Here is a 19,650-nt window from a genome sequence, read left to right as displayed (position 1 = left end):
CACATTTCCACTTCAAATTCATCTGATATTTTTCTTTATGCTATTTCGTCAACGATTTTGTCAGTCGGCAGTGGAAACTCCCGATCCTACCATTGGAATCACCACTTCAATTTCGGTCGTCGTACTTTTACCTTACCTCGTCATCTCTTCGATCATCAAAGAATCATCCATGTCGAAAGAACGGGTCAAGAGATATATGAAGAGAAATGCCCCAGAATCACATGCGAACGAAGAGGAACCGAAAAATGAAAGATCATCCATTGGCTTCTAGACAACAACAAGGTAGATGGAATTCCCAACAAAATGCTTCTGTTGGTGATAACCACTACTATGGCAAACCTCGTGGTACTAAGGATTTTGATTGACAAGAGAAACTCATGGGACATCATGTACACTAGTTTCTTCAAGGAGATGAGACTACATAAATATATATTATTTCCTTACAAAGAGTTAAATTTTCAAGCGTTCAATGATTCCATAACTCAACTATGTGGTACTTTACAATTACTAATTTCCTTAGGAGAAGGAATGGACGTAGGCACGACCCTAGAGACAGAAAAACAAGGCCTTTGCCCAGGGCCTACAATTTTTGTTTACGTATGAAAATCTGAAAGTGAGATTTTTACCATTCATTTTTAAATGTGTATACACAGAGTCAGTACTTCTTTTTCTTTGTGGTGGAATTTTTCAACGCGCAATGCAACTATCAAGGTGGTACGATTATTTGGCTTCATCTCTTCGAAATACATAAGAATAACAAATTTAATGCTATTATTTGTGATTAAATTTTTTTAACTGATTATTAATGATCATCACACGTGAATTTGAACTTTTTATTATAAAATAGGTCTTTTATTTTGTTTTAAGCAAATAGTCAAATTTTAGAAATATATTATTTTTGGTTTAAAATTTTAATTATATTAGTTCATCAACAACTTTATATTGGTGAGAGTTGTTTATATACTTGGTATATTGTGAAATATTCTTTTATTGTAATTTAAAGTAATATCAAGTAGAATATTTAAACAAATTTATCTAAAATATACCAAGCTATTTAAATGTCAAACTTATGGATATCCCAAAAACATTATTGAATAAGGAACTTTTTGATCACCCCAATATTCCCCGGCCAACTCCATGTCTACTATGGGTAACTTGAGGAAAGTAAAACCTTGACCGACCTCTGTGATGCCGAGCCTAGTCGAGTTTAATCCCTTGTCTCCCTCTGCATTCACCTTGAGTCCTCCTCATCTTAGCGACCTTCAAATCCGGCAACATTACCTTTAAAACTCCCCATAGCGTCTGAACTCTCAATAATCTCTATAAAATCTACGACATGGTGTATCTCCTCTAAGGGAATCACATCCAATATCTCAGGGTCAACAACCCTCGTGTGCGAGGAAGCGTCATTTATACCATCTCTACTATATAAATCCACAAATGCAATATTCAGGTTTACTATATTGGCCATGACTAAGAAATAAGGGGGAACAACTGAAAGGGTAAAGGAAGGAAGTATTACCTCAAGAAACAGTGAAGTTGAAGTCAAATGGATTGAAGAAGAATCATTAGAAACCCATAAACATCGTGTAAGTGAGAGAAAGAAATTTCAAGGAAACATGCAACAAACCACTAGACTCGTTTTTAAAATGTAAGGGAGCATAGCCAAGAGAAAGAAAGTATATGACGTTTTGACAAAGAAGCAAAATAACAAATTATTGGTACTAAACTCATTTTTATAGGTAATCAAAATAGGCAAATCTACAACTAAGAATAGAAAGAATACAAGCCATGCATTTAATGTGCATGCTTTTTAGGACACCCACTTCCACTCCCTTATCACGACCCCAAGAAAGGGATCAGCCCTAGCACATCGATGTAGCCAAGAAGGCTGGTCTAGGGGTTGATCTCAAGATTTTCTTCATAATCCTAACTTCACAAATGATAGCAATGACTCGAGGTATAACTATTCTTGATCGGTCCAACAACCCAATAAAACCTACCTAACTCGAGCGACCTAATCCATAATGTCCTCAAAGTGGAACACAAATAGGTTGACTTTCGCCAAAAAGTCGCACATTAGATTTAATTTGTCTTCCCATCATCATTCGTCAAATCTAATCGAACACTCTCTTTCATCTCATACCGAGTCAAACAAGAGCACTTTTAACCGCCCCTCATATATAAGCTCTTCGACCTCACTAATTTGTGCACTAGAGTACTAACCTTGCGGCTTAGTGCTCTCACTCCACCGCATCAAAAACTCTTACCACTACATCGGAAGAACTCTTTACCTTTATATCATCAATTTTGTGTTTTGTGCACTGGAATAGTAACAAAATTATATCATATAATTGGACGAGAATGCTTTTTTTAACAAAATCTCATCGTTAATTTGGTTATTTGTTTCTTCGGCTTGACCTCGATTTATTTTCACCTTTTTTGACTCTTGAGACCAACTATGTGATTAACCCTTTTATTTCAAAAACCTAGTTACACTTAAAAGACACTTTTTTTTACAAACACTTAAAAGACAACTTCTCCTTTTCAAAATTTTAAAATTCGAACATCAATTCTAACACTTCCAAGCTCAAATTTGTATTACGAATTGAGTAACATCCATTAAATTTAATCACTACTCAAAATTTAACCAATTTAACCAACAATACATATGATAATGATATTATATCACGAGGCAAATGCACATGGCGCCAAAAGCTGCATGTCAGATACGATAGCGAAAGATAAGAGAATCCAATTTTGAAATATAAAAAAAAAAACCAACCCAAAGGGTAATCTAATCACATGGGTTACCGAAACACAAGGCTGTATACTCAACCCCACCACTTAATTCAAATATGGCATTTTCCTTCTTTACCGGTTTAACCGGTTGCCTCTCTCCTCTTTTCTCTCTCCCTCACACACCTCCAATAACCGCCTTTTAAACCGCTCATCACTCTCCGTCGTTCCTCCCTCTCTCTCTCTCTCCATCATCATTTCTCTCTCTGCAGCGTTTTCAACAGAGACGCCGCAGAGAAACACACAAAAATTTCACAAATCTAAAACCTATCTATCACATACATTACTATATTCGCATTTTCCGTTATGGCTTCTTCTAAACATTCATTCGGATTCGGATTGTGGCTATCATCGCCACCCTCATTTTCGCTCTTTCCTTCCCCGCCGCTGTTCACGCTCAATCTCCTTCCCCTGCACCTGCTCCCACCAGCGACGGTAACATTTTTCTCTATTTCTCTTCTTCTCAGATCTAATTTACCAGATCTATTTTTTCTAGATCTGGATCTTATATATACACATAAATTTCAATTTAATGTAAAAATCAAAATCAGTTGCGATATTATGCACTTACATTGTTTATATTTCGGATTAATTTTCAGGTTCATCGGTTGATCAAGGAATAGCTTATTTGTTGATGTTGTTGGCGTTGGTACTCACCTATATCATTCATTCGGCGGATATTTCATCTACCTTGTGAATTGCATGTTGATAATGTGAGAGAGATGTGTTTTGTTTTTTAAATTTTATTTATGATTAATAATGAACGTGTTTGTAGAACGCGGAGGAGAAATATGTAATGTAATAATGATGATATAGATTGAGAGGTGTTTGTTTTTCTAGTGAATTAAAGAATGTGATGCGTGAGTTTAGAGGGTTGGATTGTAGTTTAGTAGCAATGTCCCATTTGTGTAAGTGATGATGGATCTATGTAATATTATTATTGCAATCTCGTCAATGTGATTTTTGTCTTGGTGATTTAATATCATCGTCTTTTTGTTTTGTTAATTTTACTGCATGCATTACCAAATTTATGAACAAGTAGCATTTGTGAATGAATTATACCTAATTAGAGGACTTGCAAAAGTGAGAAGTGTGTCAAAGTTTCGCAATCCAAACATTATGAAAGTTGGATATGACCCATCTAAGTTTTTGATCCTACAATTTTTGACAACGTAGCAAGAATATTTTTGACAACCTAGCAAGAATATTTATGAGGAAATGGGGCTACAATGTTCACATGTCGCCTATCATTATTGTGACATTGAAACACTCTAGTAGTCTAGTTGAGCTGCTAATAGCTTACAATCAAGTACAGCTGAGACAATAGCAGCAAGACAATAACAATAATTACAAACACATCGTATAATCGACCAAAAGAAGAAAAAAATGTTCATATATATATATATGAGGTGTGCTATGTTTACACCTTTTGCATACACCATGTACCATTACACCGTACATAATACCAAGATACTATACTTTTGCACAGAAATCAAAAAATTAAATTATTAAAAAAACAAAATTACTAAATATTATGTATAATAGTACGGTGTGGGTGTAGAAACTGGTGTATGAATATCTTTTCCCTTATATATATATATATAAATATATATATATATATATATATATATATATATATATATATATATATATATATATATATATATATATATATATATATATATATTTGATTGTTCAAGTTTGTCTGAAATCTCGTATTGTTTAGGATTCTGAGCTGTTAAATGTATAATTATGAAGACAAGCTCATCCTCTTGCTAGCTTCTGCGATCGAGATTCAAACATATTTAACATAGTATTAGAGCCAGATTAAAGACGGCAATTTGACAAAGGTTCATGCTAGGTATGAGGTATATAATTATATGAGGTATATAATTATGTAAGGGCAACCTCCTTTGGCAAACTTTTGAGTTGAGAGACGAATGACATTTAACAAAAAGAATACATATTAATTATACTGGAACAATCATAATTCAACTTCAACTTGCAAAAGTTGGGTCTAAGCAAACTGAGGTAAACTGGAAATATTTTACATTAATCCTAGGCTACCAATTATGAATAAGGTGAGGAAGAAAGTAAACATAACATCAAGTGATGATAGGTGCATGTCATCAATTTCACCTTTCCATTCAACACTATACTAGGAACCGGAAAAATTATCAATATTTGAATTATTTGTGGATATGTGAAAGTATACAGTGAAAGGTGCATGTCATCAATTTCACCTTTTCCATTCAACACTACACTAGAAACCGAAAAAAATTATCAAATTCTGAATTATTTGTGTATATGTGAAAGTATACAACTTTTGCACATCAAAATAGTGATCAAATGGTAAAAGTGAAAGAGGTTCCTGGGAGTAGATGATACATGAAGCTACGATACCAATACACAATTAGGCCTTCTTGCTGCTTGGATTAGTTTCTTGTTGTTCCTGACCAGCTAAGGAAAATTTCTTCACTTTCTGTTGAATCAGAAAAAGAAAAAAAAACAAACTCAACCAAAAGAAAAGAAAACATTAAATGACACAACTCTGATCATATATCCACAATTCTGCATGCATGAACTGATTTACATCAAGCAATTGAGTGGAAAGGGAAGACAAAGGCAAAGCCATTAATAGTTAAGTCTTAAATGCATGACTGTATGCATCTAGCGAGGACAATGACAACAAATAATGCATTCTGATTAAAGTGTTTTCAATTTGTTTTACATACCAGAACAAGTGTGATTCACATGATGCCCATACCTGGTCTATTATTGTTGATCCCAGCTAACTATCTTAGAGGGGTAAGGTCAAATAAGGCAAATCCAGTACTTCATCAAACTTCCATAGCTAAAAACACCCCAAATTGACCATTGGCTTCTTAGATCCCCTATATTACCAATATTTAAAAGGGAAATGCTACCTAGTGTTCTTAAGGAAATTATTGAAGAATTCCTATTTATTGATTCTTTGATGAACATCGGTTAGCAAGATCCTATTCAAAAACCATGAAATGATGCTATAAGAATGTAAGGAATTCATGGATAGAAAATGGATTATGATAATTTTACAGTTGACCCGGGAATCGGGATGGAATAGCCCAAAAGGGCACAAACCGAGAAAGTCACATCAATAATGGGCGAGCACCCAACATCGGGCCACATAATGCCACAAGGCATGAAAAGTTGCCTTATTGGACCTGGGTGTGACCGCCCTAATCAAACCATGTTTCTTCCTGATTCAATTGGTGGGGTACGTGGCAGTGGCACATGTTGAATCAGTCAAGGGGAGGGGAAGAACCACCTCCTCTACGATTGAAGGAAGAACTCAATCCTCCCACTCCCGCATCTTTGACTGAAAAAAAGGGATACCGCTCCTCTTTTAAGCTTAGAGTTAGATGCAAGTATGCAACAATGGGGCTTCATAAGAATAAAATGCAGGAATTGAGAAAATATACAAAATACAACCAAACAACAACCAACACATTTCAAACTTTACCAAAAGCTCAAAAGACCTAAAATTGAACTTACCCTCACAAATGAAATTGGAAAAGAAAAAAATCCTAACTCTTTTCGAACAGAGATCATAAAAACAAAAATTTCCTTAACATACTTCCACAAGGTTCAAAACTAACTCGCATTAACTCAAAAACGATAGAGCAATTCGGCAATGGATATGAGAGGAAAAAGAGTACCTTGGCGAGAACGCACTCGCGCAATGAATTCAAAAGGGCGAGGCATTTATCATGATCATACGATGGAGATTCTGCTACGCAATTTAGCAGATCAAGAGCTTCTTGGCCGCATACTGGTTTAGCACCACCTTCATCCATGCTCGAATTTTAGGGTTTTAGGGTAAGATTTGAAGATTTTCGATTAAAAGCTAAAACCCTTGTGTTTAAAAATGTTAAACAAATGAGTGATGTATTCGAAATTAATTTCATACTATCAACTGATTCAATTTTTATTTAAAAATAAATTTTAATGCATAAAGGTTGTTGATTTTCTATTAGATAATAGTATAGAATTATTTTATATCGTCTACATATCTATTACACTCAGAATGGAGAATAATATTTTTAATAAAATTTATTCATTGAATTTATATAAAAAAAAGATTTAATGAAAATATACTGACAGTGTAAAACAGTTTTACACTGTCAGTGAAATCCAAATCGTTAATTTTTATAAATGTTTGATTTTTTATTTAAATAATATTTAAAGTATTTATTTTCAAGGGTCGTGATCTACTGACTGTGTAAAAAAAATTTACACTGATAGTGCACTACCTTTAAGCTCAAAAATAATTATACATTATCATAAATATCAAGTTTAGAAAAAATAATATAAATAATATAAAATAGTTTTTGTAATTAGAAAAAAACATAAATATTATTAATTAGTTTACTTTTTTGTTTAAATAATTAGTTTATGTAATTAGAAAAAATAATTCTTCTGGTTTATAATAAGTGTTAGTTTGAAGAAAATGACAATTATATAAGCAATTAACCCAAAACTAACTGGTATATATAAGCAAGACCTTGGAATCTGTCAAACATTAATAACTCTAGGTTAGCATGGATCCATTGTTTTGGCATTCAATGCCACACACATTCTCCTGATTTTTTTTGAAGTTATAGCAAGGGGTATCTTTGCGTCAATGATCACATATCTAAGATGGCAACCAATTTGATTAATTCATGGCTTGATCCAAATTGATTAGTTCTGTTTTAATTATCTTCATTACTTCTATGATGAAGTCACCATCTGCATCGATTGCCTGATCTAAAAATCTATCATATCCAGCTAGCCTTGTCGACTCAATTCTCGTTCTAGCTAACCTTCTAACATTATGTTGAAGTGATTCTTCATATTCGGAGGTCGTGGCTTCAGGTTGTTGGTCTTCTTCAAGCATAATTGTGATTATATCTTACTTATGTCGTACTGACCCTGAGTCCAATTCCACCCTTTGATTTTATCCACTAATACATCCTTAATGATCACTAGTTTATCATCAGTTGGAGTCTACAACTTGTACGCACCACTCGAATGATAACCTATGAGCATCATGGCCTGACTTCGATTATCTAGCTTATTCCTCAATTGTTCATGTACGTGCCTGAAGCACATTGATCCAAAAACTCTAAGATGAGTAACACGTGGCTTCACTCATGTCCAAGCCTGATAAGGTGTCTTCTTGACTATCTTCTTGGCTGGACATCTATTTAGAATGTATACTACTATCGAAGTTGCTTCACCTTAAAATCTCTTTGACATTTCTTTAGCTTTCAACATACTCTTGGTCATGTTCATAATACATATATTTCTTCTCTCAGCTATACCATTATGTTGAGGTGTATAGGGGGCAATGACCTCATTCTTTATACCTCCGTCATTCGTTCTCAGTTTCTTTAGCTTGCATCCACTTTGTTTCTCGACATAAAATTTAAAACTTCTTGAACGGTGTGAATACCTTACTCTTTTTTCCAATAAGATAAATCCATATATATATATATATATATATATATATATATATATATATATATATATATATATATCTGGTGAATTCATTTATGAATGTCAATAAATAGCAATTACCTCCATTTGACCTGACTTCAAAAATTCCACACACATCAAAGTGGACAAGCTCGAGTTTTTCCTTCAACCCCATGGGCAACTCATGTTTGAATGATTTCCTAGGCCGTTATACTTAGCAGCACTCCTCACACATTTGACTTGGTTCCTTTACCTGAGATAAGAAATACACCATCTTCTTCAAGTTAAGCATACCTAGACTTATGAAGTTTAGTTGTCCATACCTATGATGTCACATTCAGTCTTTGTCTTCATTGACAGCTGAATTTAGACATTCATGATCAACTGTGTTGATCTCTAATTTTGAGGTCTTGTTATCTGCCAATGGTACTTTCAGAATCATCCTTCCTTCGCCATTATACACCCTCATCAGATTCTTCTCTAACTTCATGTTGCACCCTTTTGCAAGTAATTGACATATACTTATCAAATTACTTGTCATCGAAGGTATATACAACAAACTAGTGATATTGGCTTTCCAACCATCTTTTCTAACCACAAATATGATTCTTTTTCTACCTCATGTGATGTGTCTGCCATTTGCAAACCTGATGACTTTCTTTATTGATTCATCTAATTTGGTGAACCATTTTTTATTACCAGTCATGTGATTACTGCATCCTGAATCCATATACCACATATTGGTTTGTTCATTACTAGACTGAGTATTTACCATAAATAGCTTATCATAAGAGTCACTTTCTCCAACATATGTGCATATTGCACTTCTTCATTATCTTTTGCTCTTGCTTCCTTTTTTCTCCAGCAATCTCACGCGTAATGACTAAATCCTTGACAGTCGTAACGCTGCACCTCCTTCATGTCAACTTTCTTCTCCGAATAATTGTTGCTCATGCCTTTCTTGATTGAATCAGAGTGATTGTTTGAATTCTTTCCCGACTTCCCATCATTAGCAAGATTCTTTCTTTGCTTCATCTTTTCTTTTCCAAACTTCTTAATGAATCTTGTTTGTCGTGTTATTCCGTCACCTTCTTCCTTTTTGAGTTCATATGCTTCTGCCTCATATCATGAGCGTCTAATTAAGCTTGAAGTTCTTCTAACTTCATCTCATCTAGGTTCTTTGACTTCTCAATAAACACTACAACATAATCAAAATTTGCAGTTAGAGATCTCAACACTTTCTCAATCTTTTGCAAGTCGTTGATACATTCACCACACACAATTGTTTGGTTGGTGAGTAACAATAATCTTGAGAAGAAATCACCAACTAATTTATCTTCTTTCATCTGTGTTATCTCAAACAACCTTCTCAACGTCTGCAACTTCACCATCTTCAGTTTTTCATCTTCACCCTACAATTCAACTTGTCCCACGCTCCTTTAGGCGTTTCTTCTTCAAAGATCTTTTTGAACACATTTGGATCTACACACTTGTGAATCAAGAAAAAAGCTTTTCCATTTTATTTCTTTGTTCCTTGTGCGCAGCTTTCTGAACATCATTTGCATTCGCATTTAACGCAGATACGTCATCACTCATGATTTAAGCCACTTCTTGAAATCTGAAGATGACCTTCATCTACACAATCCACCGTTCGTAATTCTCACTTTTGGAAGCTGGTGGATTCGCTAGAAATTACGTTGATGTTGTGTTTCAATTTGCCATTACAAAATTTGTATGATCGAAATTGGGATCGTTGATATCAATTTGTTGGAACAATTAGGGTTTCGAGAAATTTAAGAAGAAGAAGAAGAAGAAGGGAGAGAAACTATATTGAGAAGAGGGGAAAATATTATTGTGAAGTTGTTGCTTATTTACATCATAACTTGCCTATTTATAGGCAACCAAAACATATAAAGTACATATAGTAGTATTCAACTCTGTCGAATGCAACTTACTACTACATTACTTACTTCAACTAGGTCGAACATAACCTTATCGAACACATAAATTCCTACTGAAAAAATAAATTACTAGCTTCTAACAGCTAATACATGTGCAGATGCTCTTACAAAGCAAGAAACTAGCCATATAGAAAGGGTTTGTCATTATGATGAATATCTAGATTTTATACTTAATTTCTTTCTAAAAACACAATAGTCATAATAATTTTATTGATTGTGTGTAGTTTTTCTATTTGTTGGGTTTAGGCCCACTTAGAGCAAAATAAAATAAAATTTATTGTCTCTAGTATGATTATGTCCGAGGAAAGAAACCTATAAAAATATTGTACAAGCTTTTTCTAACATGTGATTTTACATTTCTCACTTTACTCCTTCATTTAAATACGTGTTTTATTTAAGCATCAAAATAAATATATATTGTGTTATACTTTTTAATATTTTTATCTAGTCATAGATATACCGTATTATAAAATATGGCTCCTATTGGTTAAACTTATGACTAAAATATAACAAAGCAGAGTTAAACATGCCAAATATCTAGTGTATATTGTTGATTGTGTTAGTGAGTGAATCATATATAAAGCGCTCCCATCCCTTCAATTCGACCAGAATTTAGGCAACATCCTCATTTAAGATTTGAAACTTAGCCATTCTCGTATCTAATCAACGGTTTGACTAGGTCAACAAAAGTAACTTTCCAAAATAAAAAACCATAAAAAGGTGAATGTCAATTTCTATGATTCAATATCACCTTTTGGTTTAATATTACAATATCAATATCATCATCACAAGCTAACGAATAAAACAAGCGATACAAACATAAACAAGGAAAGGAAATGGCTGAGAAAATGCACCTTAGTTTCATCATATTTGTCATGACTGGTTTTATTATATTTGTATATGTAAATTCAACAACACACATTGTTGGAGACAAACTGGGTTGGAATTTGCCTGGTTACAATACGTATTATGAGGATTGGGCAAAGAACCGAACCTTCGTTGTCGGTGATAAACTCCGTATGTCTCAACCATCTTAAATTTTTCTACATACACGATACACTGTTACATGTTGCATGTCAGACACCAGACACATTTTTATCGTAGTATTATACAATATATTACTATCTTAAAAATTTATGTTAAAATGTTGCAGTTTTCAAGTACCATCCAGGGCTTGGCACAGTTCTTCATGTAAACAAGGACGATTTTGGTAATTGCACAAACAGAAATACCATCCGCACATACTTCAGAGGAAACTCAACGGTTTCTTTAGACAAACCTGGTGATTATTATTTCTTTTGTTCTGTTGGCAAACGTTGTGAACTTGGTCAAAAACTTTTTGTTAAAGTTTCTCAAGGAAAAACATCAAGGAAAACCCTCATCTAATGATAAATATATATGTTATCATTTTAAGTTATTATAATTTCTTTAGGCTTGCACTCTATTAATAATATTATATGTATTTAATTAGTCCATCAATTGTATATATATGTATATGTATAGGTAGATTTTGGGCACAATTTTTTTTGTTGTTGTAACATAAATAATTTTTGTTGTGTGGCATTTTGAATATGCCCCTACTTTGCATTGTGAATGTGAATCCTTTAATGTATTTAGAATATATTGTTTTGTTGTCATCTAATTTTGTAGTCTATATCAATAAAAAAATTCTAGCATCACATTATTTTTATGTGTTGTTAATGTTTTAGTCAAATTTTTGCATACGTTCTTGTTCTCTATTACTACATTTCATATGAAAAGCATTAAAAAAATTGCAAAAGCAAAACTCGAAATTATTAGAATTGATCAAAATTTTAGTTTGAATATTTATATCAGAAGTTTGGTCTAAAAAACAATCAATTTGAATACTCAAATAAAAAATTAATCAATTCCAGTAATTTTAAGTGTCTGTATACTATAAGTTTTATTACTAAAACTTGTAGTTTGAAGTCAAACTAACTAGATCTGTAGGAGATTAGGAGATGATAAATTGTGGTTGAATATTCAAATAAAAAATTTCATTACATTGAATATTTGGGATTATTTAAATTTAGCTTCTTATGGAAAGTATAGGATCAAAGAAAGGATAAGTTTTGTATTAAAAAATTTGAAACAAGTGAAAAAGAAAAAACTTAAATATATTTTGAATTTATCATATGAGAGGGTATAGAACCAACAAGAGGATATGAAATCCAATTTTATTTGGTAGTCCATTTACTTTGGTTGGGATTAAAGTAGACATGACAACAAAAGCCGTACCCGCGGGTACCCACTCGAACCTACTTCGAAGTAGACAGGGAAAATCTGTTTTGATTGGATTTGAGTTCGAGTTTGGATTTTCCCAAATTACAAAATATGGGGATGGGTCAGGTAATGAGGACACTAATACCTACCCTGAACCCGTTCCCGAACCGGCCCGATTATTTCATTATCTATATTATTATATATTTTTGATAATTTAGAATATTAAATATGTCGCTAAAATTTTGATATTTTGATTTGTATTTGTTAATTAAAATATTTGAAATGTATGTATGAAATTTTTTTAAAATTGTTTCATTTTATTATTTATAAAGTAATAAATAATAAATGGATGGTGGCGGGGCGGGGACATCCGAACCTGTTTGGGTCGGGTTTGGTTTTAATTCTCCATCCCCGTTTGAGTTTGGAGCGGGGAACGGAAATTGTTTGGAAATTTGAGTTTGGGTTTGGGAGAGATAATAATCGTCCCCAACCCGCCTCGTTACCAGGGCCCATGCGCACCAAAAACACCACCCATTTTTTATTTTTAGTAATTAAAAGTGTAAAAATAACTAGAAAAAAATGTTTTTAAGTACACAATTATTACATAAAGAAATTAATTCGGGAAAACAATTTGAGTCATATCAAGTAGATATTTGTATAAAAAGTCCTACAATAGACAGAAAAAACCAAAAAAAAAAAATATGAGCATGAGTAAGAGTAATTAAATATTACCATCTTTTCACACGGAGACATGAAACCTTTATGTGAGGCCTAGAAAAAAAATACAAAATTACTTAAATATTTAAATTTAATTTTCGTTTCAATTTTATAATATTACCTCTTCTATTATTTATTTATTCTAATATCATTTTATTTCTTTGCAGGTTCTTTCACTTTACTTTTTGTATGTGAATTTTTTTTGTTTTCTTAATTCACTTATTCTTTTGATGTAGTATGATTTGTAAATTTATCGATTAATATTCAATTCTCCAAATATTTTTATTATTTATTTTTATTCATATTATTCAAATAATTTTACACTAAATTTTGTATATCCGTTCGGACACACGGGTATGTGATGATTTTGTAATTTTAGAAAATAAATTAGTTAAGAAAACATTATTAGTTAATAATAATAATAATAATAAAACATATATTAAAACAAAAGGACCTAAATAAATATTTAGTAAACATATTTTCAGAAATTATTATAATATATACACGCAAGAAATTAGACAATAAAAATAAATAGTCTAGTGGTTGATGGTAGGTTGCCATGTGAGGAGCCGAATCCAAAATTTTTTTTTTGAGGTTTTTCAAACCTTGTCCATATAATAGGGGACAAAATAACTATTTTTTTTTTTTTACTAAATTCACTACATATAATATTAGTTGAAGTGCATTCTTGAAACAGTTATGTACCGTACGTATTGTAATATTAATTTAACTTGTACATGAAACTGATGATAAAAGCAGTGATGATGTTAAATGCATTGAACAAATGCAGAGAGTTAGGGACATATACCTAACTGCTATTAGTATTATTTATGTATCAGAGTGGGGGTCAATCTGCTTGAAAAGATGCCAAAGCAGTGCCTCAGCACTCTCTAACTAAGAAGCTCTAACTAAGAAGCACGAACACGCCGAATACACTTCGACAATGACACGGTGACGTCTATAATAAATTGAAAAAATAAATAATTTTTATGTAATTATAAGTGTTGGTACATGTGTCCAACACCGATACTGACATTAACACGTCTGTTTTTAGAGGTGTCGGTGCTACATAATTCTGTAATTGATGAAGATCCAAAGTGCATGTGGTTCAAAAAATCATATAGTCTTGATAATGACACTTGATAATCCTTTTTTCCCTGAATTAACGAAACCAAAACCAGCTGCATTAATTAATGCTTTGATGCATTCATTCCTTATATCTAATGGTTATCACATATTGTACCAAAGAAAGCTTTTGAATGAAACTAGATCATTTCATATGATACATCAAACAAGGAAAGAGATGCATGTATGTTTGAATTTCATGTTTTCTCCATCGGTTGATTGATATGAGAACGAATTGTTCATATAATATTAATAAATTAAAGTTAATTAATATATCCTAGCACATGCAATAATTTCCAGCTATATAATTTCCAGCTTAATATATAAATTCCTCTTCACTACTGTCCTCGATCAAGTGTTGACCTTTGAAAAGTGAAAAATAAGAAAATTTTCAATACAAGATATTTTAGGAAGAGTTTGGATAATCACAAAAAAAAAAAATGTAAATGATGTGTAGAAAAAGATAATCAAAGAGATCAGAAAAGTAAGTAAAGGGGATGATGATTGATTCAAGAGGTTTTGAAGGTAGGGTTAAAAAATCGTGGTTGTGAAATGAAAGAGTTTAGAGTAACATTATTGTAAAAAAAATATTGTTTTAAAGAATGAGCTAGGTGTAAAAATGCTGAAACTTGAAAGATAATTTAGTATTTATCAATTTACGTATTTTCAGCGTTACTTTTTTTCTTTGTTAATATTTTTTTTATTAGTATTAACATCGGTTACATGGTCCAATTGAGAGATGATATATTTTGCATCAATATTTTTAAATTACTATTTTCAAAAGCCCTTTTTACTTTTTAATTTTATATATTCAAATTCCTCAGTTTTTATCAAAAATCGACGTGATAGATCTTTTAAGTGAATTCCTAGAATATGGCGTTATGGTACTTTTTATATTTTTCTATACGTCGATTTTTTATGTAAAACAACGTGATTTATCTTTTGCATGAAATACTTCAGAGACCTAGTTAGACTCTAACTTTTCATTTACCTTTATCTTTTGCATGAAATACTTCAGAGAACTAGTTAGACTCTAACTTTTCATTTACCTATCTACGCTCTAACTTCTTTTTGTCATTGTTTTCGCGAAAGCCTAGGAAATTTTCAATGTCAGTCTCATCAAGACTCTTCCATGATATTCATCAAAAACTGAAACATCATCTCTATTTCAACCAAAATTTGTTTGAGGTACGTTTTTTCTTCTTTTATCACATTGAGATTTATATAATTGAAATGGTTTATATCACTAGTACATTTGTTATTTTTTATCACATTTGAGATTTATATCACCGAAATGGTTTATATCACTAAAATAGTTTCTCTTAATCATTTTGTTTTCACGTTTAAGGTTTCTATCAGTGACACGTTAGTTAGTATGTTTCTACGTGTCATTATTATTGATGAGGATGTATGGGAGAAATTTGTAGAGTCTTCCACCATTGTCATCTTTACCTCTATAAAGAAAAAGGTAAAATTGTCCCGATTATGATTATGATGAAGGTGCCTACTCCCCGCATTAATTTGTTCTCTACCTACATTTTATGGACGACCTCTGGTGGAGGCATACATTCTATTTCATTATTGTTAGTGAGATGAGTCAATTTTAAGTAAAAAAAAAAACTCATTTTTATTGATTAATTGTTTTATAATAGGTTGAATGGATGAGGAACTCTATTTTGTGCTTGCTTTTTTTTAGAGAAAGAATGTCCCAATTTTTTGGGGACTTCCAAGGTTGTTTGTCTCCCATTGTATTGTAATGTTGTACTACTTTTTTATTTTATGTATATCATATAAAACATTAATCGATACATTGTAGTAAGTACTCTTATAAAACAGTATCTGTTACTTACTCATTGATGCAACATTTATCAGATGCAATGCAACAACGTCGATCTATGATGGCTCTTGATAGTAACAATTAATAAACGGAAATTATAACATTAATCCTCTCATTACTAATGCAGTAGTACCACCATAATGAAAACTAAAACAAAATTAAAAAACAATAAAAACTAATTGCAATTGCAACCCCTATTTCTACCGTTTCAAAACTAGGCTTTATTTCTACCAAAATCCAAACTAAACAAATCCCCTATATCCTGAAAAATACCATAATCTCTCTTCCAATTCAAATCCAAACTCTCACTCATAGTATCAACAAATTTGCCACTAAAATCGTCATCAGCATAAAACAACATGTTTTTTTCCATCTCTATCTCATTACCAAAATTTCTTTCAAATTCATCAAATAAATCATCACAAGGAATAGGAAAAACCGACTCGAAATCAGATTTCAACTTATTATCATTTTCTACAACTGAACATTCATTGTCACATTCACCTCTAATTGGAACCGGAACAACAACATCGTCTTTCACTGTTTCGGGTTCACTTTCGGAAGTGCTACACTGACCAAGTAATGGAGTGGCGGATACACCGTTGTTACTTACACATTCTTCACCGGAAACGTTCTGAACCGGATGAATAAAATTTGTTATCGCATTTGCACCACGGATTTTAATGGCGGCTTTATCATACTCCTTAGCAGCTTCTTCAGCAGTGTTGTAAGTTCCTAACCACAGTCTCACGCGCATTCTATGATCTCTTATCTCCGCCGACCATTTCCCCCAAGGTCTCTGTCTCACTCCCCGGTATTTCTTCCCGGAGTTAACCACCGGATGCCGTTGAATCACCGGAGCCCTAGTTTTGGTTTTGATTTTACGTGTAGATGTAGACTTGATGACTCTGTTGTTTTTCCTCGGAATGTTTCTGTCCTGGTTGGCGATGGTGGCGATCTCGTTGATGAAAGTCTTGACTCTGCGGCGCGGCGGTTGGTTATCGTCGGAGGAGGAGTCGGTGGCGTCTTCGTCGGTGTAACGTATGCGTACAGTTTTGGGATAGGGATAGTGACTGTTCATGTTATAGATATTGTTGATGAGTTTGGTTTGTTTGAGGTAATGACGAGTGTGTTTGATGATGTTGGAAGGTGTAAACATGTTTATGTTAACGTTGTTGGAGACAGTAATGTTGGTGAAAGAGAGAGAGAAGAAAAGTGAAAAGGGAATTGGGAGAGAAAGAAAAATTGTTGGAGAAATGGGCACTGGTGGTGGGGAAGGAGAATGGAAGGAAAGAGAATAAAGGGAAAGAAAATGTCAGAGATGATAATAAGAATAAGAAGAAGATGAAGATGAGATTAAATAGTGTTTATTATAAAGTTTAATAAGAATGAATATTTGAAGGAACGGTAGAAAAAAAATTACGGTTTAAAATAGCTAGCTTCTTCTCCTATAAACTAGTTCCTTACTAGAAATGTGGAAAAATGGTGAGTAATATCTTCTAGAACATTAAGATGTGGCAAAAAAAAAAAAAATTCAACTTCAGAAAAATATTACACCTAACCTATATTATAGGATCGGAAATAAGAGATTAAAATAAAAATAACGGATGTTTATTGACCATTTACTTGCCACGCTTAGCTTATAAATATTCAACATAATAATCATTCTCTTTCCTTGTTTTCTTTGGTTACAAGTTACAACCTAAGCCATTCATTTATTTGGTCGTTTCTTGTAATTTTTTTTAGAATTTGCTTGCATGTGAGGAAATAAAGTAGAATTTAATTGAAATATATAAACTGTCTAAAAAATTTAGATTTAATGGAAATACATTGACAGTGTAAAGCAATTTTCACTATCAGTGAATTGTATTCGTTAAATATTTATTGAATTTTGACTTTTATTTTAATTATTTATAAAATAATATATTTGAATGGTTGTGATGCACTGACTGTGTAAAAATATTTACACTGACAGTGCATACCCATTAAATCCAAAAAGTTTTACATCTTCAATGAATAGTAGTCGTTAAAATTTTATAAATATTTAAATACTTTAAATGGAATACACTGATGGTGTAAAAAAATTTACAACATTAGTAAATTACAACCGTTAATTTGTTAGAAGTGTTTGAATTTTATTTTTATTTTTTTAAAATAATTTAATTGAATGTCTGTGCCTATGATGCATTGATATTGTAAAAAGTTTTACATTAACAATGCATAACTATTAAACTCATATTAAAAATTTTTTTAATCAAATATAAAATATTAATTGTGAATGGTTGTGATGCACGATATGTAAAATTTTTTATGAGAGGGGCGTGGCATGACAATTAATCTCAATAAAATAATAATAATAGTAAAATATAATGTGGTTTGTAAAAAAATATAACATAAGAAATAAAGCTCATTATAATAAGAATAATCTCCAATGGTGCAACCCATTTTTGGGTTCTTTATGGGTCCCACTAGCCACATCATCTTAAAATAATTTTTATAATTTTTATTTTAATTGTATAATTCTAAAAAGTTATTATTGGGCCCACAACTTTACCTCATAAACTAATTTGATTGGGTACCACAATTTTTTCATAGTTGCATTGCAATGCAATGGTACTATGACGTGGCATGTCTAGGTGGAGAACTTATTAGAAGGAACTACCATTGGAGATGGTCTAAGTTGCTTGTTAGCATTATACTTATTTTATAATTTTGAAATGTGGATTATATTAAATATTCTTATTTGAGTATTTGTTATAGAACATCAAAGTTGCTGTGGTGTAGTGGTTATCACGTTTGCTTTACACGCAAAAGGTCTCCGGTTCGATCCCGGGCAGCAACAATTCCCTTTCTTTTTTACACCATAATTTACTGAAGAGCTTTGTGAAGAGGAACTAATTTGTTAAGGATATATTAGTTAACTTTAATGTGTTAATATTATATGAACAATTCATTCTCATATTCTAGTGATTATTTTTCTTTCTTTTTTTTTCTTCCAATGATATAATGGGATTTTTTTTTCTGTGTTGTGTTTTTCATTAAATAAGTCAAATAAGTTAATAATGGCCATTTAAGCATAAATGTATGTCGTGAGAAAAAAAACCAAATGTTCAAATATAAAAAATGAGAAACAAAAGTATCAATAATAAGAAATTACATTAAAAAAATATTAAAATCTAAGTACAACGTTGAATTAAACCACAACAAATTCAGATTAAAGTCAAAATATATTTTTCTTTTTTAGATTTTAACCACCTTAAAACAAGAATTTTAAATTTATTGGACAACAATACATTTGTTTCAACTAAGCTATTGTTTCTGTTTTTCCAAAAAAAACCATAAGCACCCTAACCAATTCACCTGAACGCACATAAGATAAGTTCAACCATTTAATTATAGTAGACCACACATCTCTAAAAAAAACCAAATTCAAAGAATAGATGATTAATATATTATTCTAATTAGTGA

The 19,650-nt window shown here is 31.9% G+C and overlaps 2 protein-coding genes, 1 non-coding gene and 1 pseudogene across 3 annotated transcripts; 3 read left to right on the top strand and 1 right to left on the bottom strand.

The window, feature by feature from the left end:
* Window positions 1–2,849: 2,849 nt before the first annotated feature.
* LOC131603696 (arabinogalactan protein 41-like) lies at window positions 2,850–3,779 on the top strand (annotated as a pseudogene).
* Window positions 3,780–10,940: 7,161 nt separating this feature from the next.
* Window positions 10,941–11,881, top strand: LOC131608089 (mavicyanin-like). The gene is made up of 2 exons (XM_058880025.1): window positions 10,941–11,276; window positions 11,413–11,881. The coding sequence occupies exons 1-2, from the start codon at window positions 11,096–11,098 to the stop codon at window positions 11,643–11,645; spliced, it is 414 nt and encodes a 137-aa protein (XP_058736008.1). The 5' UTR covers window positions 10,941–11,095; the 3' UTR covers window positions 11,646–11,881.
* A 4,515-nt stretch (window positions 11,882–16,396) lies between these two features.
* On the bottom strand, window positions 16,397–17,433 carry LOC131605943 (pathogenesis-related genes transcriptional activator PTI6-like). Its single transcript, XM_058878231.1, has one exon. It carries the CDS (start codon window positions 17,339–17,341, stop codon window positions 16,397–16,399), a length of 945 nt encoding a protein of 314 aa, XP_058734214.1. The 5' UTR covers window positions 17,342–17,433.
* Window positions 17,434–18,951: 1,518 nt separating this feature from the next.
* TRNAV-UAC (transfer RNA valine (anticodon UAC)) lies at window positions 18,952–19,024 on the top strand. The gene has a single exon. It is a non-coding gene; the product is annotated as a tRNA-Val (tRNA).
* The last annotated feature ends 626 nt before the right edge of the window (window positions 19,025–19,650 follow it).

Source organism: Vicia villosa, linkage group LG5, assembly GCF_029867415.1.
Source record: "Vicia villosa cultivar HV-30 ecotype Madison, WI linkage group LG5, Vvil1.0, whole genome shotgun sequence".
Taxonomy (NCBI): domain Eukaryota; kingdom Viridiplantae; phylum Streptophyta; class Magnoliopsida; order Fabales; family Fabaceae; genus Vicia; species Vicia villosa.
This window is presented reverse-complemented; position numbering and strand designations above follow the sequence as displayed.

What these genes read in the sequence shown, in the direction of transcription:
- LOC131605943 (XM_058878231.1), bottom strand. Translation starts at nt 17,341, where the DNA reads ATGTTTACACCTTCCAACATCATCAAACACACTCGTCATTACCTCAAA.
- LOC131608089 (XM_058880025.1), top strand. Translation starts at nt 11,096, where the DNA reads ATGGCTGAGAAAATGCACCTTAGTTTCATCATATTTGTCATGACTGGT. An exon ending in CGTTGTCGGTGATAAACTCC is followed by an intron (nt 11,277 to 11,412) that starts GTATGTCTCAAC and finishes AAAATGTTGCAG; the next exon opens with TTTTCAAGTACCATCCAGGG.